Below are 20502 nucleotides of genomic sequence, written 5' to 3'. Positions count from 1 at the left end.
AGCGAAAAAGACTGAGAGCAATGCCAAATGCAATAAAACCCGACAATAAATGCAACGGAGCTCTTGTCAAAACTGCTGCACATATTTACTATAAAATCATGTTATTCCCATTGAATGTTTCCACCGCCAATCAAACTTCCAATGACCAATAAGAAAGACAGTTATTTGATGTTTTAGCCAATGAGGGCGGTTCTGCGGAAGAGGAGTTGCAACGTAGTCACATGACAAGCAACGTTTGAAAGGGGGCTATCTGTCGGTGTTTCCTGAAGCATAATTAATAATCATGGTAAGTGTAGTTAACTGTTATCATGTATAGAATAATTGCCGTCTTAAAATAAAAACTAAATATATAGTATTACCTTTGCGGGCACGTCGCTTAAGGTTTCTTAACCGAGCAGACGCTACGAGGTAGTTTCATGCAGTGTTCGGGTGGTGCAAAGGCCTAGCTACTGTCGTGATTTTTCAGTCATTTTTTCCTAAAATAAATAAACTAACATTTCATTGATGATTGACATCTTCTAATTTATCATGCCCCCCTTTTTGCATATCAATACAATGTGACTTCCGAGGTCAATAAAACTGTTTACTTATACCTTTGTGTCCAAAATAGCTAGCTGCCAAGCAGCACACCGTTTTAAAATCCCTGGGCCGGTGCAGAGGCACGCTCGATGGGTATTATGTGAATACATCGCAGTTAACATGGAAGAAAGAGAGCTCATTTTAATTGGACTGCGTAGGTAATAACATTAACTGCAAGTTATAGAAATCAACGTTGTCAAAAGTGTTAGCTGACGTATTTGAAGTGTTTACCCTAGTTGCTTTGAATCATTTAATAACCCAGAACTTTCTCCATACCATTGAAATTACTTTGTATTACAGTTGTCTATGGTCTATATATTCTATTGACTTATGCAGAACGTTTTCATTGACCCCTATTTGTAAATATATCCCATTATCAGATCGGTACATATAAGTGTTTTTACCGTACTGCTGGTTTATCGAATCAACAACAGGTTATGTGGTAAAATATTTAGGTTTATAGTGAATTGCCAGGTGTTTAATTTTACGTTAGAGCATATTTTTGTAATCCTTTTCCTCATATTTATGAAACGATCATCAAACTAGTTTGTTTCTTTAAAGTATAAATATTATTTAATTTATAGATTATGCCTTCTAATTTAATCTAACTAATTTAATAAAATATTTTTCTACATAATGCTGTAAAACTTAGATTTCTGACTAAGCCTTTTTTTTTGGGGGGGGGGGGGTCGATTGTTGGTATTGGCAAAAAAAATAGTTGTATGCTAATTCTCGATTAGTGCAATAAGATTGCTGTCGTGTTTTTTCATATTTTTTTAAAATATGAAAACATTTACACGTTTTTCAGATTATTGATGGAGAAGTTTTTGCAGACAGTATGTGTTCTAAGACTGGTGTTAACTGTTCTGAAGATGTGTGCTTGATAGAAATGCACGTATCTAGACTAACAATGCTTCCAGGTGCTTTCACTGAGTCCTTGGTGGCCTGTCTTTCAGCCTACCACACAGCAGTCACCCCAAGATGAGCAGGAGAAGCTTCTTGATGAAGCCATTCAAGCCGTCAAGGTCCAGTCCTTCCAAATGAAACGCTGCCTGGTAATGATTTTCTGTAATGTTAATATGAAATGTTGAGTAGCTATGGAAGTGCCACAGTGGCACTGTGGTCTCCTCTGGGACCAGGGTTCAAGTCTCTGCCTCGACTGCGTGTGTCGAGTTTGCATGTTCTCCCCGTGTTGTTGTGAGGTTTCCTCCGCGTTCTGTGGTCTCCCCCCCCCCCACCTCCCCCAATTCAAAAGCATTACGAGGTTAAGTGGAGTTATCAAACTGTCCATATGTCCATATGAATGTGCGTATGCCCTATGAGGGATTCACCCCCCATCCTGGGTTACTTCCTACCTTGAGTAGTATCTTTGAGGATGGGCTCTACACCCCTATGGCCCTGCAAAGGACAAGGTGGTATAGTAGATAAAGTAGAGGTACAGCAGGGTATCATGGCTAAGGCGAGGAACAGTCACCAAATGGATGCAGGTTCCTATGTTAGATAAAGAATCCTGATCTATTTCCTGCTACACATATTTTTTTCTACTTCGATTGGTAAGCGCTGAACCCAAATAAGGAATTAAAGTAATTTTGGTTGTTAGCTTGCTGCCAGCTAGGTAGTTTGGTGTGTCTTTGTAGAGGAAATGCTTTGAACTATTGAGTTTTTCTCCCATTGAATGGCCTTAGGAGATATGCCACTCAATGAATAAGTAACAGTTCAAGCTGACATACTATTGTGGTGAATATTAGTTGGTTTATTTTTGCGATGGTTCCTCCTCTATTTTTGTAGGACAAGAACAAGTTGATGGATGCCCTGAAGCATGCCTCCAACATGCTAGGGGAGCTTCGGACATCTATGCTCTCTCCAAAAAGCTACTACGAGCTCTGTATCCTTTTCATCGTTCTGTAATTACTGGCTAATCACAGTGTTTTTGCATAGATGGTGCTGCTACCACAATGACTAAGATTCCTGGGATTTTGTTTGCAATTTTGCCTCTGACCTTGGATTTGAGACCTTTAACTATGCTCAGACATGGCCATCTCTGATGAGCTGCACTACCTGGAAGTCTACCTGACAGATGAGTTTGCCAAGGGTCGCAAGGTGGCTGATCTGTATGAGCTGGTTCAGTATGCTGGGAACATCATTCCCAGGCTGTAAGTGGATCGGCAGGCAGAGGGGCCAGTATGTGTGGAGGAAAGTTAGGACAGTCAATTTGACACAGTGGCAATCCAGGATTCCCTGTTAAAGAACAGATTGGACTTGGGAAAGTGTGTTGAACGCCATTTTTGTGTGAACAGTATGTTTGTCTAAAAGTTTTATGAGTAATATTAATAGCAAGACCTTAATTTTTACCTATTGACGATTAACATCTCTGCTAAGTAGGAAGCCATCGATAAAACAGAGACTTTCAAAGTGGTGCATGCCATTTACATCACCATGAATGAAGATCCAGCACAGATGGATCCCCAAACGAGCTTGATGGGCTGAATGACCCCCTCTCATTTGTAAATTTCTTATGTTCTTATGGCCGAAGCTAATTGGTGGAACAATGTTATTACGAAAAAGCCGGACCTTAGGGGAACAGACGTTAAATAAATGTATACAAATAAATTACACATTAACCCCCAGACAGTCGCTCAGAAGTCAGTAACCTGACAGATGTAGAAGACGTACCAGACTTGTGCTGATATATGTGCCGGGTAGACGCTTTCCAGTACTTTGCTAATAAACACAAATGTTGTTGATACTCTGAACATATTAAATTTTTATCTCTTTGGCCATGTGTATTGCTCAAGTGATTAAAACGCAGCGCCTGCTTTTCCACTCTGTCCTCACCCACCATTTATGCATCTCCCTTTTAGGTACCTGCTGATCACTGTGGGCGTGGTCTATGTTAGGTCATTTCCTCAGTCGCGGAAGGACATCTTAAAGGACCTGGTGGAGATGTGCCGGGGTGTCCAGCACCCTCTGAGAGGGCTGTTCCTGAGGAACTACCTACTCCAGTGTACCCGCAACATACTGCCTGACGATGGAGAACAGCCTGAGTATGACATGGTCCATGTGGTGCAATGTGTATAAGAATTAGTCAGAGGAGGTATGTCAGGGATGAAGCACTGTGCATAGAGGGATTAAGTCAGGGATGAATCACTATGCAGTATTCACACTGCAGAACTTGCAGTGATTAGTCAGAGATGAATCACTGTGCAGTATTCACACTGCAGACCATGTAGGGGTTAGTCAGGGATGAGTCAGTCTGCAGTATTCGCACTGCAGAAGTTGCAGGGGTTAGTCGGAGATGAGTCAGTCTGCAGTATTTACACTGCAGAGCATGTAGGGCTTAGTCAGAGATGAGTCACATTGCAGTATTCACATCACAGAGCATGCTGGTGTTAGTCCCAGTCTTCTGCCAAAGCTGACGAGGTGAGGGCAGGCCCTTACTTCATGGCATATCCCCTCTCCTAGGGAGGAGACCACGGGTGACATCAACGACTCCATTGATTTTGTGCTGCTGAACTTCGCTGAGATGAACAAGCTGTGGGTGCGCATGCAGCACCAGGGCCACAGCCGCGACCGAGAGAAGCGTGAGAAGGAGCGGCAGGAGCTGCGTATCTTGGTGGGGACCAACCTAGTACGCCTCAGCCAACTGGAGGGTGTCAACGTGGAGAAGTACAAGCAGGTCAGTGCCGCTTCCGCATCCTTGCCCAAGATTTGCCACGCTATCCTTTCTAAGTTGCATCCAGTGGCGCGTTTCCATTGCCCTCAGGAACCGACCCATATCGTGAACTGACAGTTTTCTATTGTGGTGCCGACCAGAATGATCCAATCCTATCGAGGATCGAAAAATTAATTCTGTTTCGGTGCTAAATTCCAATACCCAAACAGTTAATCTCAGCCTGTGTGAGCTAATAATCACACAAGTGTAAGGCTGGTGAGATGTACTGAAAAGTGCCTTCACAGCATATATTACTCCTGCACGAACCCACCTGTGTTTAACAGGACACCTCTTTTTATCCATACAGAATTTCTGTTCAGTCTAAAGGCTATTTTATGAACTTTTATAATGTTTTTTTTTTTGTTTTAATTTTAAGCTTTTCATTTGGTATTCTGAATTCTCATTCACAGAGCAGTAAAGGATCTTTAGCAAGTACAATAAAAAAAGAATAGCGTAAGCAGTGATGTGGCTGTAAGCCAGGCGTGTGAGGTTGTGTGAGGTTTCTGCTGTGGGTGTGTGCGCGGGTGTCTGCCTGTTTGTGTGAGGTTTCTGCTGTGGGTGTGTGCGGGTGTCTGCCTGTTTGTGTGAGGTTTCTGCTGTGGGTGTGTGCGGGTGTCTGCCTGTTTGTGTGAGGTTTCTGCTGTGGGTGTGTGCGCGGGTGTCTGCCTGTTTGTGTGAGGTTTCTGCTGTGGGTGTGTGCGGGTGTCTACCTGTTTGTGTGAGGTGTCTGCTGTGGGTGTGTGTGCGGGTGTCTGCCTGTTTGTGTGAGGTTTCTGCTGTGGGTGTGTGTGCGGGTGTCTGCCTGTTTGTGTGAGGTTTCTGCTGTGGGTGTGTGCGGGTGTCTGCCTGTTTGTGTGAGGTTTCTGCTGTGGGTGTGTGCGGGTGTCTGCCTGTTTGTGTGAGGTTTCTGCTGTGGGTGTGTGTGCGGGTGTCTGCCTGTTTGTGTGAGGTTTCTGCTGTGGGTGTGTGTGCGGGTGTCTGCCTGTTTGTGTGAGGTTTCTGCTGTGTGTGAGAGTCTCTGCATAAATGGGAATGTGTGTGTATTCATGTTTCACTTTTCTGCATGGGCATGTATGTCAGTAAGTGCCCACTTGTCGCCAAGACAAACCCCATCAACCCCAGCACAACCTTCTGCACATTAATTGCTGGCTCATTGAGATGCCTTGGTGTAAAGCGCGGTTGTGAACACATCCCCTGAGCACAGGAGCCGTCCACCAAGATCTCTCTGTTTGAGATCAAATTAAGAAACGCATCTTAGAGGTGTTGAGCTTCAAACTCCCAAAGAGCCTCTGAAGCACAACCTGTATTCTCAAGCTGTCCTTGGATGGGGGGTGGGGGATGTCCACTTTGATGTGCAAAGCTCGTCTCTCTAATTGAACAGGCTCCACTTTGGGATTGAACTTCAAGATGCCCACTATAGAAATTGAGTGCATTTCAGAATTAAATCCATTTGCATTTGGATGAAAGCATTCAGCGCATGCAGAGTAATGAATTGGACTAATTAGTCCTGAGTTTAAGATTTCTGCTCTTCTCTAGGATGGCGGTCAGTGAAGCCCAGAGGCTGAGTTTATTTTGCTCTATCCTCAGAAAGCATTAAAGAATTCCTAAGCTTGTATGACTTTCTTTAGGTTGTCCTGACTGGAGTCTTGGAGCAGGTGGTGAATTGCAGGGATTCCCTGGCGCAGGAGTACCTCATGGAATGCATCATACAGGTACTTGTTCAGCTGCACCACGACACCAATAGAACCTGTTCGGGGTGGGGGGGGGAGTGCGGCTCAGTGGCTTTGGCTGTGCCCGTGATCGGAATGTCATTGGTTCAAATTGAAGGGTTAATAACGATTTTTTTTCCACTGGACTCTTCAGCAAGGCCCTTATCTTCCAATTGCTGCCTGTCTGTTCTGACCCTGCTTCAGATTAAAAGCCAAATAACTTACATTTAATGTAAAATGTCGTAAGACTTGCCCACTTGCTCTTCGCTGAAGGTCGGAGTAGGATCCAACAGCCGCAGATGGTACCGGGAAACTCTGAGCCTGCAGTTGACCCGGTGTTTTATGAACTGGACCTCTCTGTCTCCATCCTGGCTGGAAATTCCCTGTTGAGGAGCCCTGTTCTGTTATGTGATCCATCTGTCTGATTCCGTGAAGCTTGGTTAGGTTCTGGCAAACGCTGAGCTCTAGGGGCTGTCCTGTCCTTCTCCAGGTGTTCCCCGACGAGTTCCACCTGCAGACTCTGAACCCCTTCCTGAGGTCATGTGCTGAGCTGCACCAGCACGTCAATGTGAAGAACATCATCATCGCCCTCATCGACAGGCAAGGCGCTTTTCCCCGAAACCTTTCTGCAGAGGACTTTCAATTTCCACTTTCTGTTACTCTGCCAAGGCCTGGTTGGTTCCCCGGGGACCTGCCCACACTCTACCCCAGCCCCGCTGGGCGCTCGGCGGGTGACCTGGCGAACCGGCGAGCCTCCGTGAACGTCAATGTCTGCCCGGAGTTGAGGCACAGTTGGAAATATTCTAGAAGTTAGACTGAAAAGTCTAATTTTTACGCCGTGCATTCCGTCAAACAGTCAGCCGTGTTTCTCTGCCCCTTGCAGGTTGGCACTGTTTGCGCACAGAGAAGACGGCCCAGGAATTCCTACAGACATTAAGCTGTTCGACATTTTCTCACAACAAGTAGCTACGGTCATCCAGGTGAGTGCCTGGCCCTGGTCTTTTTGTATTAAAAAGGAAAAGGTGTTTTTGTGTGTTGCCCTTTTTATACTGACTATCAGCACGTTCTGACGCCCATATAATCATTTGTCCATCATCCTTTAATGTGTAAAGCTGCTGAGATGTACTGTAAATGGACAACAATCCACTCAGTCCATCACTTCTACACGAATCCTTATGCATGTAACAGCACAAGTGTTCTGATTAAAAGATTTAATAAGACAGAAGGTTTTATTTTCATACAAAATAGACACAATTTCAAGTTCTTACCTTTTTAAGGGTTTTTGAGATTTGGCTGTTGGAGTTCCGCTGACCAGATAAATTGGGACCTCGCTTTCATTTCCGCGGCCAGTGATTGCAGCATTTTGTTACGAATCTCCTGGAAAACTTTGTTTTCCAAGCTTTATTCTGAAACCTCCTTCAGTGCAGTAGTTTTGGTTGGGTTCTGTGAGGAAGAAAATTGAGGGTGAAATGGACTAATATTTTAGCTGAAGCATACTGCAAAATTGTTGCATTTCAACCAGTAATTTCAGTGTGGTTTTTGAAAGAAATAACGACTAGGTATATACTGGAAAAATGTGTAAGAAATATGAACAAAAAGTATTTTAATGTGGACAATTCTGGATGGAACTAAGTAGAACCTGAAGCATTTTGGGCCAGTTTTTGTACTTTTCTCCAGTCAATGCACTTACCTGATGGTACCTGATTGGCCTGTAGGTTTTGTGTACCTTATTGAGTGTTTATTCACACAGCACAGTGTGTTTCCCTTTCATTTTGTTTATGTCATATTGTGTTTCATGCAGCATCTTTTGGAACCCTATTGGGTCCTTAAACAAGATGATAAATATTTTGGCTGTACCGTAAAACCTTGTCCCTTGTACAGACAATTTTAGAGGGATGACTGAGTGATTGGATGGAAGGAATGAAGGATTTCCTCCTTTTTAGAATGATGCCCTTAAAGCGGCGCTAGGTGCATTCGCAAGGCTCTAATGTGACCCCACCCCCTCCCCAGTCCCGGCAGGATATGCCCTCTGAGGACGTGGTCTCCCTGCAAGTGTCCCTCATCAATCTAGCCATGAAGTGCTACCCAGACCGGGTGGACTATGTGGACAAGGTCCTGGAGAGCACCGTGGAGATCTTTAACAAGCTCAACCTGGAGCAGTGAGTACCCTGACACCGATGCGCGAACCCGTCACCGTGCCAACAGACAGTAGAGTGAGCCCCGTCCCTCCCCAGGTGCTCATTTTATCAGGGTGGGGGTTAAATATAAGTATGAACAAAGGTCTTAAACCAAGACTGATTCTTTTATATGACTGCGTGTTTTTTATTTTAATTTGTATAATTTTCTAGAATGCATCTCATTACAGGCAGGGGCAAATAACCAGCAGAGTTGTTAGAGAATAACTTTGCGGTTTGTTAGGAGTAAATAACATTTTTTTTAACAGCATGTGGGAAACCTGCCTTTCCGACTCTCCAAGCCGTCGGAATCCCGATGCACGGCAAACATCTGCGTTTGCCTGGGGAAGCCCGAAGGCTCTGCCGCCGGTGATGCCACATCCGCCCGCAGCAGTTTTTATCGTAATGGTGTGCGGCGTCTGCCGAATGCGTGGGCGTAGATGCCCGTGCCTTCGCCGTGTTGCCTGCGCGCGGAGGACACGTGCTGATTGGCCCCTAACCGGCCGTCTGTACTGCCCATGTGGCTGGCAATTCAAGACCGTCTGTTTGGGTTTCATTCCTCTTTTTTCTTTGCTGTCTTAGAGGCAGCTTCAAAGGTGTTAGATAAAAGTCTCCCCTCCTAGGCTGATCTTGACCTGTGCTGTGAGCTCAGACCTGTGCTGTGAGCTCAGACCTGTGCTGTGAGCTCAGACCTGTGCTGTGAGCTCAGACGCTCCCCTGGACCTCATTGGCCAAAGCGTGCGATTGACTGAGGGCCCTCAGCGGCCACTTCTGATGTGAAAAGTTTAAACGGGCACAGAAAAGGCAGGACACATTTATAGGGAAAAAACTTTATTCTTTAATGATGCTAATTGCCATTTTTGCCCCTCAGGTGGTTGGGGCCTGCAGGCAGTGGTTGATCGGGCTGCGTTTGAAAGGAGGCGTCACAAAATCTGTTGCAGCACTAGATAATAGGGATGGTTTACCTGCGGTCTCAGCAGGCAGACGCATCGATTTTCTCTCCCGCAACTCCGGTTTTCACCTCCCTGGGCTGCTGTCACCCCCTCCCACAGCTTTTCTGAGCTTCGGCCGCGGCTGAAAGGACTGAGCGGCGCTCCTCCAGGTCCTCTTATCTGTCCTCTGTCCGCTTTATCCCGTCACAGCATCGCCACCAGCAGCGCCGTGTCCAAGGAGCTCATGCGACTCCTGAAGATCCCTGTGGACACGTACAACAACATCCTGACCGTGCTGAAGCTGAAGCACTTCCACCTGCTCTTCGAGTACTTCGACTATGAGTCGCGCAAGACCATGAGCTGTTACGTGCTGAGCAACACGCTGGACTACGGCACCGAGGTGGTGGCACAGGAGCAGGTGGGTCGCCATTGGGGGAGGGGACGCTGTCACCCACGTCGTCCACCACCAGGGGGCGCCCATTTTGGTCGGCCTCTCCGCTCACAATCGTGAGAACTTCGAGGGTCCTTGCTCCTCCTGGTTCAGGTGGTAGTTAGTCCTGTCCTTGTTCTTAAATTGTAGGGCAGCGATGATGTCGCAGATCCGTCTTTTGACGCTCCGGCTGTGACTTGCATGTGAATAGCCCGTCGATTGTCATCTGGAGGGCTGACTTTGTTAGGCCGAGCGTCGGAGAGGTTACCCTGGAAGCGGTTTGAATTGTCGACCCAGAGGCCTTTTGCGGAACGAGGATGGCGTGCCTCAGGGAGTCAGAGCGGCGCTGACTCACCACGCTGGCTAGTGGGCATAATGCACCCTGATTGTTTCCCTCCACCTGAAAGAACGTTCCTCCCCCTCCTCTTTTTCTCTGGCTCTTTGTTTACCTCCTTCCGCTGTGGGTTCCGTTGCATGAGGTGCGGCCCTCGGTCACCTTGTTGTGCGTGTTAAGCATTAGCAGCGTGTGGAAATGTTCTCAGCGCTCATTTTTCCTCAGTGTTGCACTGCTGGTCAGATAAGCGACCGCTGGCCCTTTTATTTCAGAGGCCATCAGTTTTTATAATTATTTTTCTTTTTGCACGCTGTATATCAACATACCGTGTTGTGATATTTTGACTTTTACGATGAGTAAAAAAATTTTTGCCCAGCTGTAGGCTAGTGTAAATGTTCTAAGCATGTTTAAGATAGGCTGGCTAGGCCATGTTGTTTTGTTAGGTTAGGAATGCTGTAGCAAATTGCATTTTTTGCCTTAGGATATTTTCCGCTTACAATAAGTTTATGGGAATGTAACTCCATCGTAACCTGGAGAGAGGCTGTATGTCGTTCCTCAGGAGAGGGGGGGGTCACACTTGGTTAAGCCCTCGTGGTGGCTGTCAGCGTAAATGCCAGTCTTTACAGCACCTGCCTGGACGGTGGCGCTGGGCTTCATAATATAATTACTGATATTAATTGGCTCTGCCTTCGTTTGGGGGTAGCTTTCCTTTGCCAGCCTACGTTTTCGTACATTTTATTAATTTAGCCGATGCTTTTATCCAAAGCTACTTAAATGACTGTCCTGGCAAGACTGCGGCACATTAAGTGTAATCAGCAACAAAATTGTACGGCAGCAAATAGGATGTGTGTGCTCTAATCAGGGTGCGTTAGTCTGTTCATTCCCGCGGTCGGATGTGTGTCAGCACACTCCAGCCGTGCTCACGGGTGCAGTTCCTCAAGGGTGCGACCGCAGATGCGACGTCTGTTTCCTCTAGAGAGGACCAGACCACCGGTTTCTGAAGACTGACCGGATATCGGGCATTTGCTTTGGTTTCCATTTATCTGGTCATGTGGAGTCTATTTAAAGACAAACTGCCCAAATTAATATCAAGCTATTTTAATTCTCAAATGGATTCTTATATATTCTTTGCATGCCAGTGTATTGTCTGTAATGAGCATAGGTTTCAAAACTTGTCTTGTGCGAGGAAGGAATCTCGAGGTTTACAGTAGCACAACATAAACATTTAAGAATTAACAGTAATTTAGAAAGTAAAAACAGCCCCTTTAAATAAACGGTAACAGTGCAGAGGATATAGGAGAAAGTATTGCAAGGAATTCCGTAGTATTGGATCAGCATAAAATGAGGCATTTCATGGTCCTTGTGTTCTCTAGTTGTGTTGCGCTGTCCTGTCTATTTGATTGTACAGCAAGTGAATTAATGTGCTGTGAGTAGTCAGTGAACTATGCTTAAACACTTCCAGTCCAGTGAGACAGGTGGTCATCTCCTGGGTTTGAGCCCGGACTAATTGTGCCATCTCTGTTCCCTTTGAGTTCCTGGCACCTTTCTTCATAAGCTCTGGGACCATCGTCTTGCTGCTGCTGTCTGGGCTTTCAGGCCAAATCTCTATCATCAGTCCTTCCCCATCCCATTCCCCTGTCCCCTGTCCCCTGTAGTCCTCCTTCAAGGCTTCTCTTCTGTCTGCCAGGAGCAGAGGCTCCTCTGTTCTTCTTCTATGGCAGCTAAGCTGCTATTAGCCTCCTGCTGGAAATCTCCTGACCGTTCAGTTCTCTGTTTGGAAGTGCGCCCCTTTCACATCGACTCTACTAGGGTTGACAAGTTTTCACGTTTTGTCTCGGACGCTGTCTCAGGGTGCAGTTGGGGAGATAATCAGTTAAACGCTCAACTACTGCTAATCACTGCAGGATCAGGATTTGAAGCACAGCGGTGTATCTATGTCCAGATGACATGCTCAGAGAAGATTGAATGAAACTCGTTAATTACAATCTGGAGTCTGAGTGCAAAACAAGAAAAATGCTAATTGTCTTACTAAGATGTAAGTAACTAGCACATGCTGTATATTTGTACATTTTTAAGGTGTATTGCTGTGTTACTTATTGTCTGTTGTCTCTTACAAATACTCAGGTGGATGCCATCCTAAACCTGGTGTCTACGCTGATTCAAGACCAGCCTGACCAGCCCGCGGAGGACCCCGACCCCGAGGACTTTGCAGAGGAGCAGAGTCTAGTGGGCCGCTTCATCCACCTGCTGCGGTCCGATGACCCCGACCAGCAGTATCTGGTAGGCGGCCCCTCAGGCCCGGCTCACGGGGATCAGGAAGGATGCCGCGCGTGGCTTAGAGGGTTAGGGTGCGGTGCCTCTTATCAGAAGGTTGTCAGTCTTATTGCTGGCAAGGCACTTAACTGCCAGTTGCTCAGATGAATTTCTAAAAGCATCTGTTGAATAAATAAATAAAAAAGTGAAATGGTTCTGTTATAACGTTACAGTCAGATTCTGTCATACAATAGAGTTGGTTCCATCTGTTCAGGGAGAGACTAACTTCCTTGTGAGGCTGGGAAATATATTTATATTTAATGTTCCTATTTAAAATTGCTGTGCGGAAAAATGATGAACTGGACATGAACTGGAATCCCATCCGTGGCATTACGCCTTAATTGAATTGTCCATTTGATTTAGTGTGCTTTGATCACGTTATGTTAATTCACGGATTCCCCCCGCCCAGATTTTAAACACTGCCAGAAAACACTTTGGAGCGGGAGGGAACCAGAGAATCCGTTACACGCTGCCGCCGCTGGTCTTCGCCGCCTATCAGCTGGCGTTCCGCTACAAAGAGAACTCCAAATCGGTAAGATCACATTTATCATTTTCTCTCTGCTCCCCTAGCTGGGAATGATGGTGATTTTCCGATGTCTGAGTGCCGGCCTCCGCTTTCCTCGCTGCAGTCGGCGGCTTCCGTGTTTCAGAGGAGGTCCCTTCCTTCTGCTGCTTCACATCTGCATTACTGATAAACTTGTAATTAAATTGTTTTTAATTAGTTAAGGAATCATATCATTTTTGCGCTTCACAGATGTCCAGTGAAGTCCGGCTTCTGTGTGATTGTTAATTTAAATCACTGCCCTATACTTTTAGTCCATATTTGGAGCTGGGAGGGAGCAAAAACGTGGACTGTTAGGCAGGGAGTTTGGAGGGAGCAAAAACATGGACCGACTCTGGGTCCCTAAGAACTGGATTGGGAAACACTGCATTTAAGGATTAAAAAAAAAAAAAAGATTTGATAGGTACTGATTCTTGGTTTGTACAGATTCTTCTTCATATAGAGCAGTTCCTTTAGCAAAATTGATATTTTGTTTGCCCTCCTCATTTGCTCAGTCTGAGTAGCTATCGCTTAAGAAATGTGGTGATGTGCAGTACAGTAGTTATCTTAGGTTGTGAGAGGTGGTGGATCTTGTTCCCATGGAGTCACTGCAATTGCACTGTTCACATGGTACTTGAACCTGAATGGGTTCAATAAACAAGCTGTACAAACAGGTTACATTTTTAGGATCTTGAGTGAATGCCAAGTAATCAATTGCTAAATATTTTTTCCAGGATGACAAGTGGGAGAAAAAATGCCAGAAGATATTCTCCTTTGCTCATCAGACCATCAGCGCGCTCATTAAAGCAGAGCTGGCGGAACTGCCGTTGCGACTCTTCCTCCAGGGGGCGCTGGCGGCCGGTGAGATCGGCTTCGAGAACCACGAGACGGTCGCCTACGAGTTCATGTCTCAGGTACACATCTGTGCATCTTTAGGAGGTCTGGTGGGCAGTGGACAGCCTCATGGGAGACCTGAAATGCTATACAGAGGGGCCAGTAATTTGGAGTAACCTCAAAAGGACTCCACTGTTCCATTACAGTATGTGTGAGTTCCACTGAAAGACAGCATGTGTGGACAAAGAGGGGCCCCTCTGGTAATGTTGACATTATGGCATTTTTTAATGATGGGAAATTGAAAATGAACAAAGGAAGAATACGAATCATTGTTTCCTTTGTTGGATTCTGCGCATCTTCCAGAATTAGTCTCAACAAACACACCGGCTAATGAACCTGGAGACATTGCACTGGCCTGTCACTAGGGCTGGACGATATCCTGTCGATATTATATCGCGCATGTGCAATAATCACCAGGGTTTCAGATGACAGACGAAGCATTTGGCCGGACACCAGCTTTTCAGTGCTATACGGACATTAATTTACGGCCACAATTTAAGCACTTTAGTAGTATGGCTAAAATATTAATGAGGCTTTGTATGACGTCCAAAAGTCATCATTAGTATAAATACGGCATATCCTTATGTTTAATAAATGTGTCAGACTTTGAACTGCAAAAAGTACCATCACACTGCCGAAGTCTTTTTACCTCGTTTATCCACAAGATCTCCTCTTTTAAAAGATGTGGTGGCTGCTCTTCTTCACCGCGACTTTAGTGCATATTGCACTGAGGTATACCAGACCGTAGTATACCAAACTGTAGTATGCCAAATCAGTATTATGTGGGGCTAATCAAATTGAAGAAACATAAAGTTTATACAGATTACTAACTTTTGGGTATCACAAAACGCATCTCATTAATATTTAAGCCATACTACTAATCCTCTTACCAAATTATGGGCGTAAATTAATGTCCGTATAGCACGGAAAAGCTGGCGTCCAGCCAAATGCTTCGTCTGTCATCTGAAGCCCTGGTGATTATTGCACGTGCGCGATATAATATCGACATGATATCGCTCAGCCCTACCTGCCACCCATAATGAATAGCTGATTCCAGGCAACGCTGAGGTCATGCATTTCAAAGTTGCTAAATATTTTGAAACCTAATGCTGCTTTGTATGAAGATATTTACCTAAAAATGTCACCCTGAAACCACAAAACATTTATGAAAACTAAGTACTTGGGTCAACCTAGGGTGGAGAAACTGGGAATTTTTAAGATAAAAATGAAAAAACTGCGCTGTCTCTGCTGGGGACTCTGAGTCGGGTTCTAGGGGCTCCATCTTTTGAGCTTTTACTGGGTTTAAATCACTGGGCTTTGCTGAACTGCGGGGACCATATTAAGCATAAAATTTAACTGTCCCTTGTCTGCACAAATTATATTATTTAAAAGAAAAAATCCATTTTATAATTGTCATAATTTTCATTCATCAAATACTACTTTCTGTTTAAATTTATGACAATTTCAGCTAAGGATTGCCGGTCGTGGTGATAGGCTTTTCATCATCAGTACAGCTAGAAGTCTGTTGCTATGGATACGTGGAAAGCAACAGGTTCAGTGTGCTTTGTGTGATGGAAGGAGCTTGACTTCTTCGCCGTGTTCGTCTAATAGTGCCTCTAATCAAGGTTAAATTCTTTGAGAAATGCCCAGAATGTCAGCAAACCATTACGGCCGATTAACCTTTAGTTGTGGATGTCATCATATGTGGGAAAAAATAAATCTAGATACGCTGTGACAGTAGTGTAGATATTTCATGGTGCATCCCTGTTATACGTATAACAAGGATATGTTGCCGTTGAAATTGAGCTCTGTCTCCAATTACAGCTCTTTTCCATGTTTTTTGCAAGGGCATGGACTTTATCAGAGATGCAAAAAAATGATACAAGCAGAAGTGTGCTAGGTTCATAACCTAGAGCAGGGATTCCCAAAGTGGGGGTCGTGAGATGATTTCCAGGGTGTAAAAATTCCACTATAACTGCAACCGGTCAGTTGCGATCCTCCCCCCGTTTGGTGAAAGCTACTGACGGGGCCTCCCTAGGAACAATTGGGATCGTGACTTTTTGGCATGGTTGTTTTGGGGGCTGTGGGCTCAGTGGTTTGGGGACCCATAATCCTAGCCCATCCTCCAGGATCCATAAAACTGATCTTGCCTTAAGTGGTACACTGCTTGGGTGGCTGTTCTCACTGCTGTGTTCTGAATACACTAAGTGCCGCATTGTTTCTTGTGACGACCTTGCTGAGCCACATCACTTCCTGTCTGCCCCCCCCCCCAGGCATTCTCACTGTACGAGGACGAGATCAGCGACTCGAAGGCCCAGCTGGCCGCCATCACGCTGATCGTGGGCACGTTTGAGCGGACTCGCTGTTTCAGTGAGGAGAATCACGAGCCCCTGCGGACGCAGTGCGCACTGGCCGCCTCCAAGCTGCTGAAGAAGCCCGACCAGTGCCGGGCTGTCAGCACCTGTGCGCACCTCTTCTGGTCCGGCCGCAACACCGACAAGAACGGCGAGGAGGTGCGTTGGCCGCTCATGTCTCCAGCAATGCCGCTACAGCCGTCACGCCTATTTTGTCTGACTCCCCTCATTATGTGTACACGTTGGTAGGGCCCAGTCTGACTCCCCTCATTATGTGTACACGTTGGTAGGGCCCAGTCTGACTCCCCTCATTATGTGTACACGTTGGTAGGGCCCAGTCTGACTCCCCTCATTATGTGTACACGTTGGTAGGGCCCAGTCTGACTCCCCTCATTATGTGTACACGTTGGTAGAGCCCAGTCTGACTCCCCTCATTATGTGTACACGTTGGTAGGGCCCAGTCTGACTCCCCTCATTATGTGTACACGTTGGTAGGGCCCAGTCTGACTCCCCTCATTATGTGTACACGTTGGTAGGGCCCAGTCTGACTCCCCTCATTATGTGTACACGTTGGTAGGGCCCAGTCTGACTCCCCTCATTATGTGTACACGTTGGTAGGGCCCAGTCTGCCTCCTTTTTTGGTAGTCATGCTTGCTTGTTGTTAGGGAAATCCTGTATCTTGTGTATTTGCATTATTTCCCCCCATCTACATTAATGTACCCATTTTCTGACTGTAATTTGTTCCAAGAAACCACTTGAATTGAACTCCAATATCAAGACGCTGTTTCCATAATTTCTAACGGGAAAAATGATTTACTCCACGTTCATCTAAGAAATCCCATTTCAACATGATAAAAACCACTTTAAACACCAACAGCCCATTTACCAACTAATTTAATATGTTCTCAATAATAAATATGGATTAATGTGTTTGCAGTACCATACACACTGTTAGCGACAGACATTGAACAAAAAAAGCAAAGAATGTAAAGAATATCAGATAGAACACACATAGCCTCCAAATGTAGAGTATGGACTTCACTTCGGGGAGAAGCACCTCCTGAAGTGCCCCCGTCTGTTTGCTGTGTCCTCAGATCCGGGACGGGAAGAGGGTGATGGAGTGTCTGAAGAAGGCTCTGAAGATCGCCAACCAGTGCATGGATCCTTCTCTGCAAGTGCAGCTCTTCATAGAGATACTGAACAGATACTTATACTTTTACGGGAAGGAGAATGAAGCGGTACGCCCCCCCCCCCCCCGCTGCCCTTGTACAAAGGCTCTCTTCGGCTCTCTGGTCTTTTTTTGCTATTTTATTTCAAGGCTGATCAGTGGTCTGGGAAACGCCGCAGTGTCTCTGTAAGAGCAGGTAGCAGGGGTGACGGTGTTGGGTAATAATGGGGAAACCGTGAGTCTCTGCTCTCGAAGCTTTTGAGCTCGGCTTTTGAGCCGCCCCCCCCCCCCCCCCCCCGGGAATATCCGGCAGCTGAGGAGGAAGCGAAAGCTGCAAAGATGGGCGTCAGTAATGGGAGACATAAGCCGGAGCTCGCAGAGTGTTGGCACTGACTGTGTGCAGGTTATTCACAGTTTGCAGAGTGGGGGGGCGGGTTGCACAGCCCCCACACATCCTCGTCTGCGTCTTCTGACATTTATCCCTACGGCTGGGTTATTTTAGATCTGCCTGGACTGAGTCTGCGCTCCCGGGCTGAGACGGGGCTCACGCTTCACTCTCAGCTTGTTAATTCCTCACCACGGTCACATGACCCATACAGTACTGTACTGTAACTGCTGGGGGATTGTTTTGCCATGCAGTTTGTGGGCACATGAAGATCTTAAAAAAATATACACCATTTATGCACATATTAATGTTTATATATTTTATGCACATATTAAAATTATAGCGGTGTTGGATTACCGTTTTATTTTACCTATGCTTGACATAAGATGCCGTAAAAATAATTATTACTTCTGGCAGATGTGACTGGCTGGTATACAGATGCTCCTTTGCTTTATGATGATTCTGTTTATGATGCATCAGATTTACGACGGTGCAGTAGCAGTGCACCCTCAGTAGTCAGCTTAGATGTTTGATCTGTTCCCCGGCTGGCGGTGTACCATACGATACTTTGCCAGTGTTGGGCGAGAGAAGCATCCACACAGCTACGCTTCCTGGGCGATAGAAGCATCCACACAGCTACGCTTCCTGGGCGATAGAAGCATCCACACAGCTACGCTTCCTGGGCGATAGAAGCATCCACACAGCTACGCTTCCTGGGCGATAGAAGCATCCACACAGCTACGCTTCCTGGGCGATAGAAGCATCCACACAGCTACGCTTCCTGGGCGATAGAAGCATCCACACAGCTACGCTTCCTGGGCGATAGAAGCATCCACACAGCTACGCTTCCTGGGCGATAGAAGCATCCACACAGCTACGCTTCCTGCCTCTGTAGTGATTCTGAGTGTAAACATCTCATACAGTGTTAAATAGTACAGTGTTCTTTTTCCTGTGTTTAACCAAATGAACTTGCATTCATCTACTTACTTATTAATTACTGGTATTTAGTTAACGTAATTACTTATTCAGTGACGGTAGTTATTTACTTATCATATTCGTACTGGACATTTTACACTTATTGGTTCATCGGAACGTAACTCCATGTATACTAGATTCTGAATAAATAAAGAATAACTGAATGTTCTAAAGGATTCAAGGTCAATCGCATGCATTATGAACGCGGACCTAAATGTGTGCATTCATGAATGATCGTGTAGGCCTTAGAGATGTTATGAGTTGAGGCAGTTGTAGCGTCGTGAAGGACGGAACTTTAGATATTAAGCTGTATCTCCCTCAGCTGTCTTTGGGAGCGTAATAAAATACTTGGTGTTTCCCCCCAGGTAACCATCCAGGTCCTGAACCAGCTCATTCAGAAAATCCGAGAAGAGCTCCCAAACCTAGAGTCGAGTGAGGAGACAGAGCAGATTAACAAGCATTTCCACAACACCCTGGAACACCTGCGGCTACGGAGGGAGTCCCCAGAGGCCGACGGTCCCGTTTACGAGGGCTTGGTCCTGTAGGGGGCGCCCCTGAACGCCCTCTCCCTAAATCATCCATCCAGTGTTGAACGCAGGCCCCTTCTAACCCTTTTGCTCCTCTTTCCTCTTTTTCTGCTCTCCATTCATCCTGTCACGTTCACCTATGACCCCTTTCTGAAGAATGATTTATTTCCCTTTTCTGCAGCGAGTTTCTCTGACCTATCGAGCTTTTGCGCGGCTAATGCCAAACTCCCTCTGTGTAGCACTTTGTTTTTCTGAAATCATTCCTTCGGCAAACCTGAAAATACAAATAAGGGGGAGCCGATGCCCCACGTTGAGGCCGGCGTGACGCACTCTTCCTCTCGGCCGCTCTGCTGGCCATTCTCCCTAGCAGGTCTGTGCCTCTCAGCCTAATTCGGATGTGCCATTATCAGTCTGGTGGCATGCTTTCCCGTTTCTTATGGTTGGCAGGGCAGCCATGTTTGTGTCCTGGCACCCTATGAGATATTCTATGAACTTGCTCCCGTGTCATTCTGCGTGCGCTGAATTGTTGAAGATCTATGGAAACGCGAGTGCATACAAACCATATCTGTCATGTTATGACAAGTGCATCTGTTTGGATGGCGGCTCCTCTGCCGTGTGATTTCTGGCTATTGGATGCAATTTGGTGGAGGAATTCCCTATTTACTGTTTGTATCTGTAGAAATTTGTTGCTGTGAGTGTGTGCGTGTGACTGTGTGCGTGTGACTGTGTGCGTGTGACTGTGTGCGTGTGACTGTGTGCGTGTGACTGTGTGCGTGTGACTGTGTGCGTGTGTGGGCACATGGATGCTTAAAGTGACCGCTGTTAATAACTTGAGCTGCATTTTATCCCGTTGGGACTTGAGAGAATACAAAACAGCTACTGTAGATCTTAATTCATGAAAAGACATTTAATTCCAGATCTGTCTGGGCAGGGGATGAAGGGGGCTTTTGTTAATTTCCTTTTGTTTGGGGTTTTCCATCTATATTGTCTGCATAACCTAAATGTAATTCAGTGAGAACAAATACGGCAAGAATCACATCATTTGCACAAATAAACAATAAATTGCGATTAACCATACTTTACCTGTAAGATACTGGCTTTTCTCTGCTTAGAGTAATGCAATTTTTAATTAGACTGACAATTTCCTTGTTTAATCTGTCTGTTTCTCATCGCAGCTGGAATTTTGTATTTGAAAGGAGAGCCTTTGAATTTTCTAGCTCAAAGCTGCAGTCACTGAATTCCTGGTCGCCGCTTCGTTCGTGGTTTTCCTGTGAATTCCGGCACACCCTCGTCGTTGAGGTAGCAGCAATGTGACAGGCAGGGTAATTGGTGAAGTACCAAGTAAGGAATTAAAACTTATTTCCTTTTAAATGAACGAAACACAGAATGTCACTCATCCCGAGACTTGATCGGAGCCGCCATTACAGTGTCCGTTTCCTATTTCTGATCCACTTGTTTTACACTTCGCTTGGAAA

At 45.8% G+C, this 20502-nt stretch overlaps 1 protein-coding gene across 1 annotated transcript; it reads left to right on the top strand.

Moving 5' to 3' along the window:
- The first annotated feature begins 171 nt into the window (after window positions 1–171).
- On the top strand, window positions 172–20104 carry vps35 (VPS35 retromer complex component). Its single transcript, XM_023817734.2, has 17 exons — window positions 172–286; window positions 1536–1634; window positions 2368–2464; window positions 2609–2732; window positions 3441–3623; window positions 4042–4255; window positions 5920–6003; window positions 6491–6600; window positions 6884–6980; window positions 8011–8159; window positions 9317–9524; window positions 11995–12150; window positions 12593–12715; window positions 13459–13638; window positions 15892–16131; window positions 17067–17210; window positions 18866–20104. The coding sequence occupies exons 1-17, from the start codon at window positions 284–286 to the stop codon at window positions 19043–19045; spliced, it is 2391 nt and encodes a 796-aa protein (XP_023673502.1). The 5' UTR covers window positions 172–283; the 3' UTR covers window positions 19046–20104.
- Window positions 20105–20502: the final 398 nt, after the last annotated feature.

This window comes from Paramormyrops kingsleyae, chromosome 11 (assembly GCF_048594095.1).
Source record: "Paramormyrops kingsleyae isolate MSU_618 chromosome 11, PKINGS_0.4, whole genome shotgun sequence".
Classification (NCBI taxonomy): Eukaryota; Metazoa; Chordata; class Actinopteri; order Osteoglossiformes; family Mormyridae; genus Paramormyrops; species Paramormyrops kingsleyae.
Note: the sequence above shows the minus strand (reverse complement) of the source record. Positions and strands in the feature narration are given on the sequence as shown.

Excerpts from the sequence above, each read along its gene's own strand:
- vps35 (XM_023817734.2), top strand. Across the intron at positions 3,624-4,041 it reads GACGATGGAGAACAGCCTGA|GGAGGAGACCACGGGTGACA; the intron begins GTATGACATGGT and ends CCCCTCTCCTAG. Across the intron at positions 6,601-6,883 it reads ATCATCGCCCTCATCGACAG|GTTGGCACTGTTTGCGCACA; the intron begins GCAAGGCGCTTT and ends TGCCCCTTGCAG.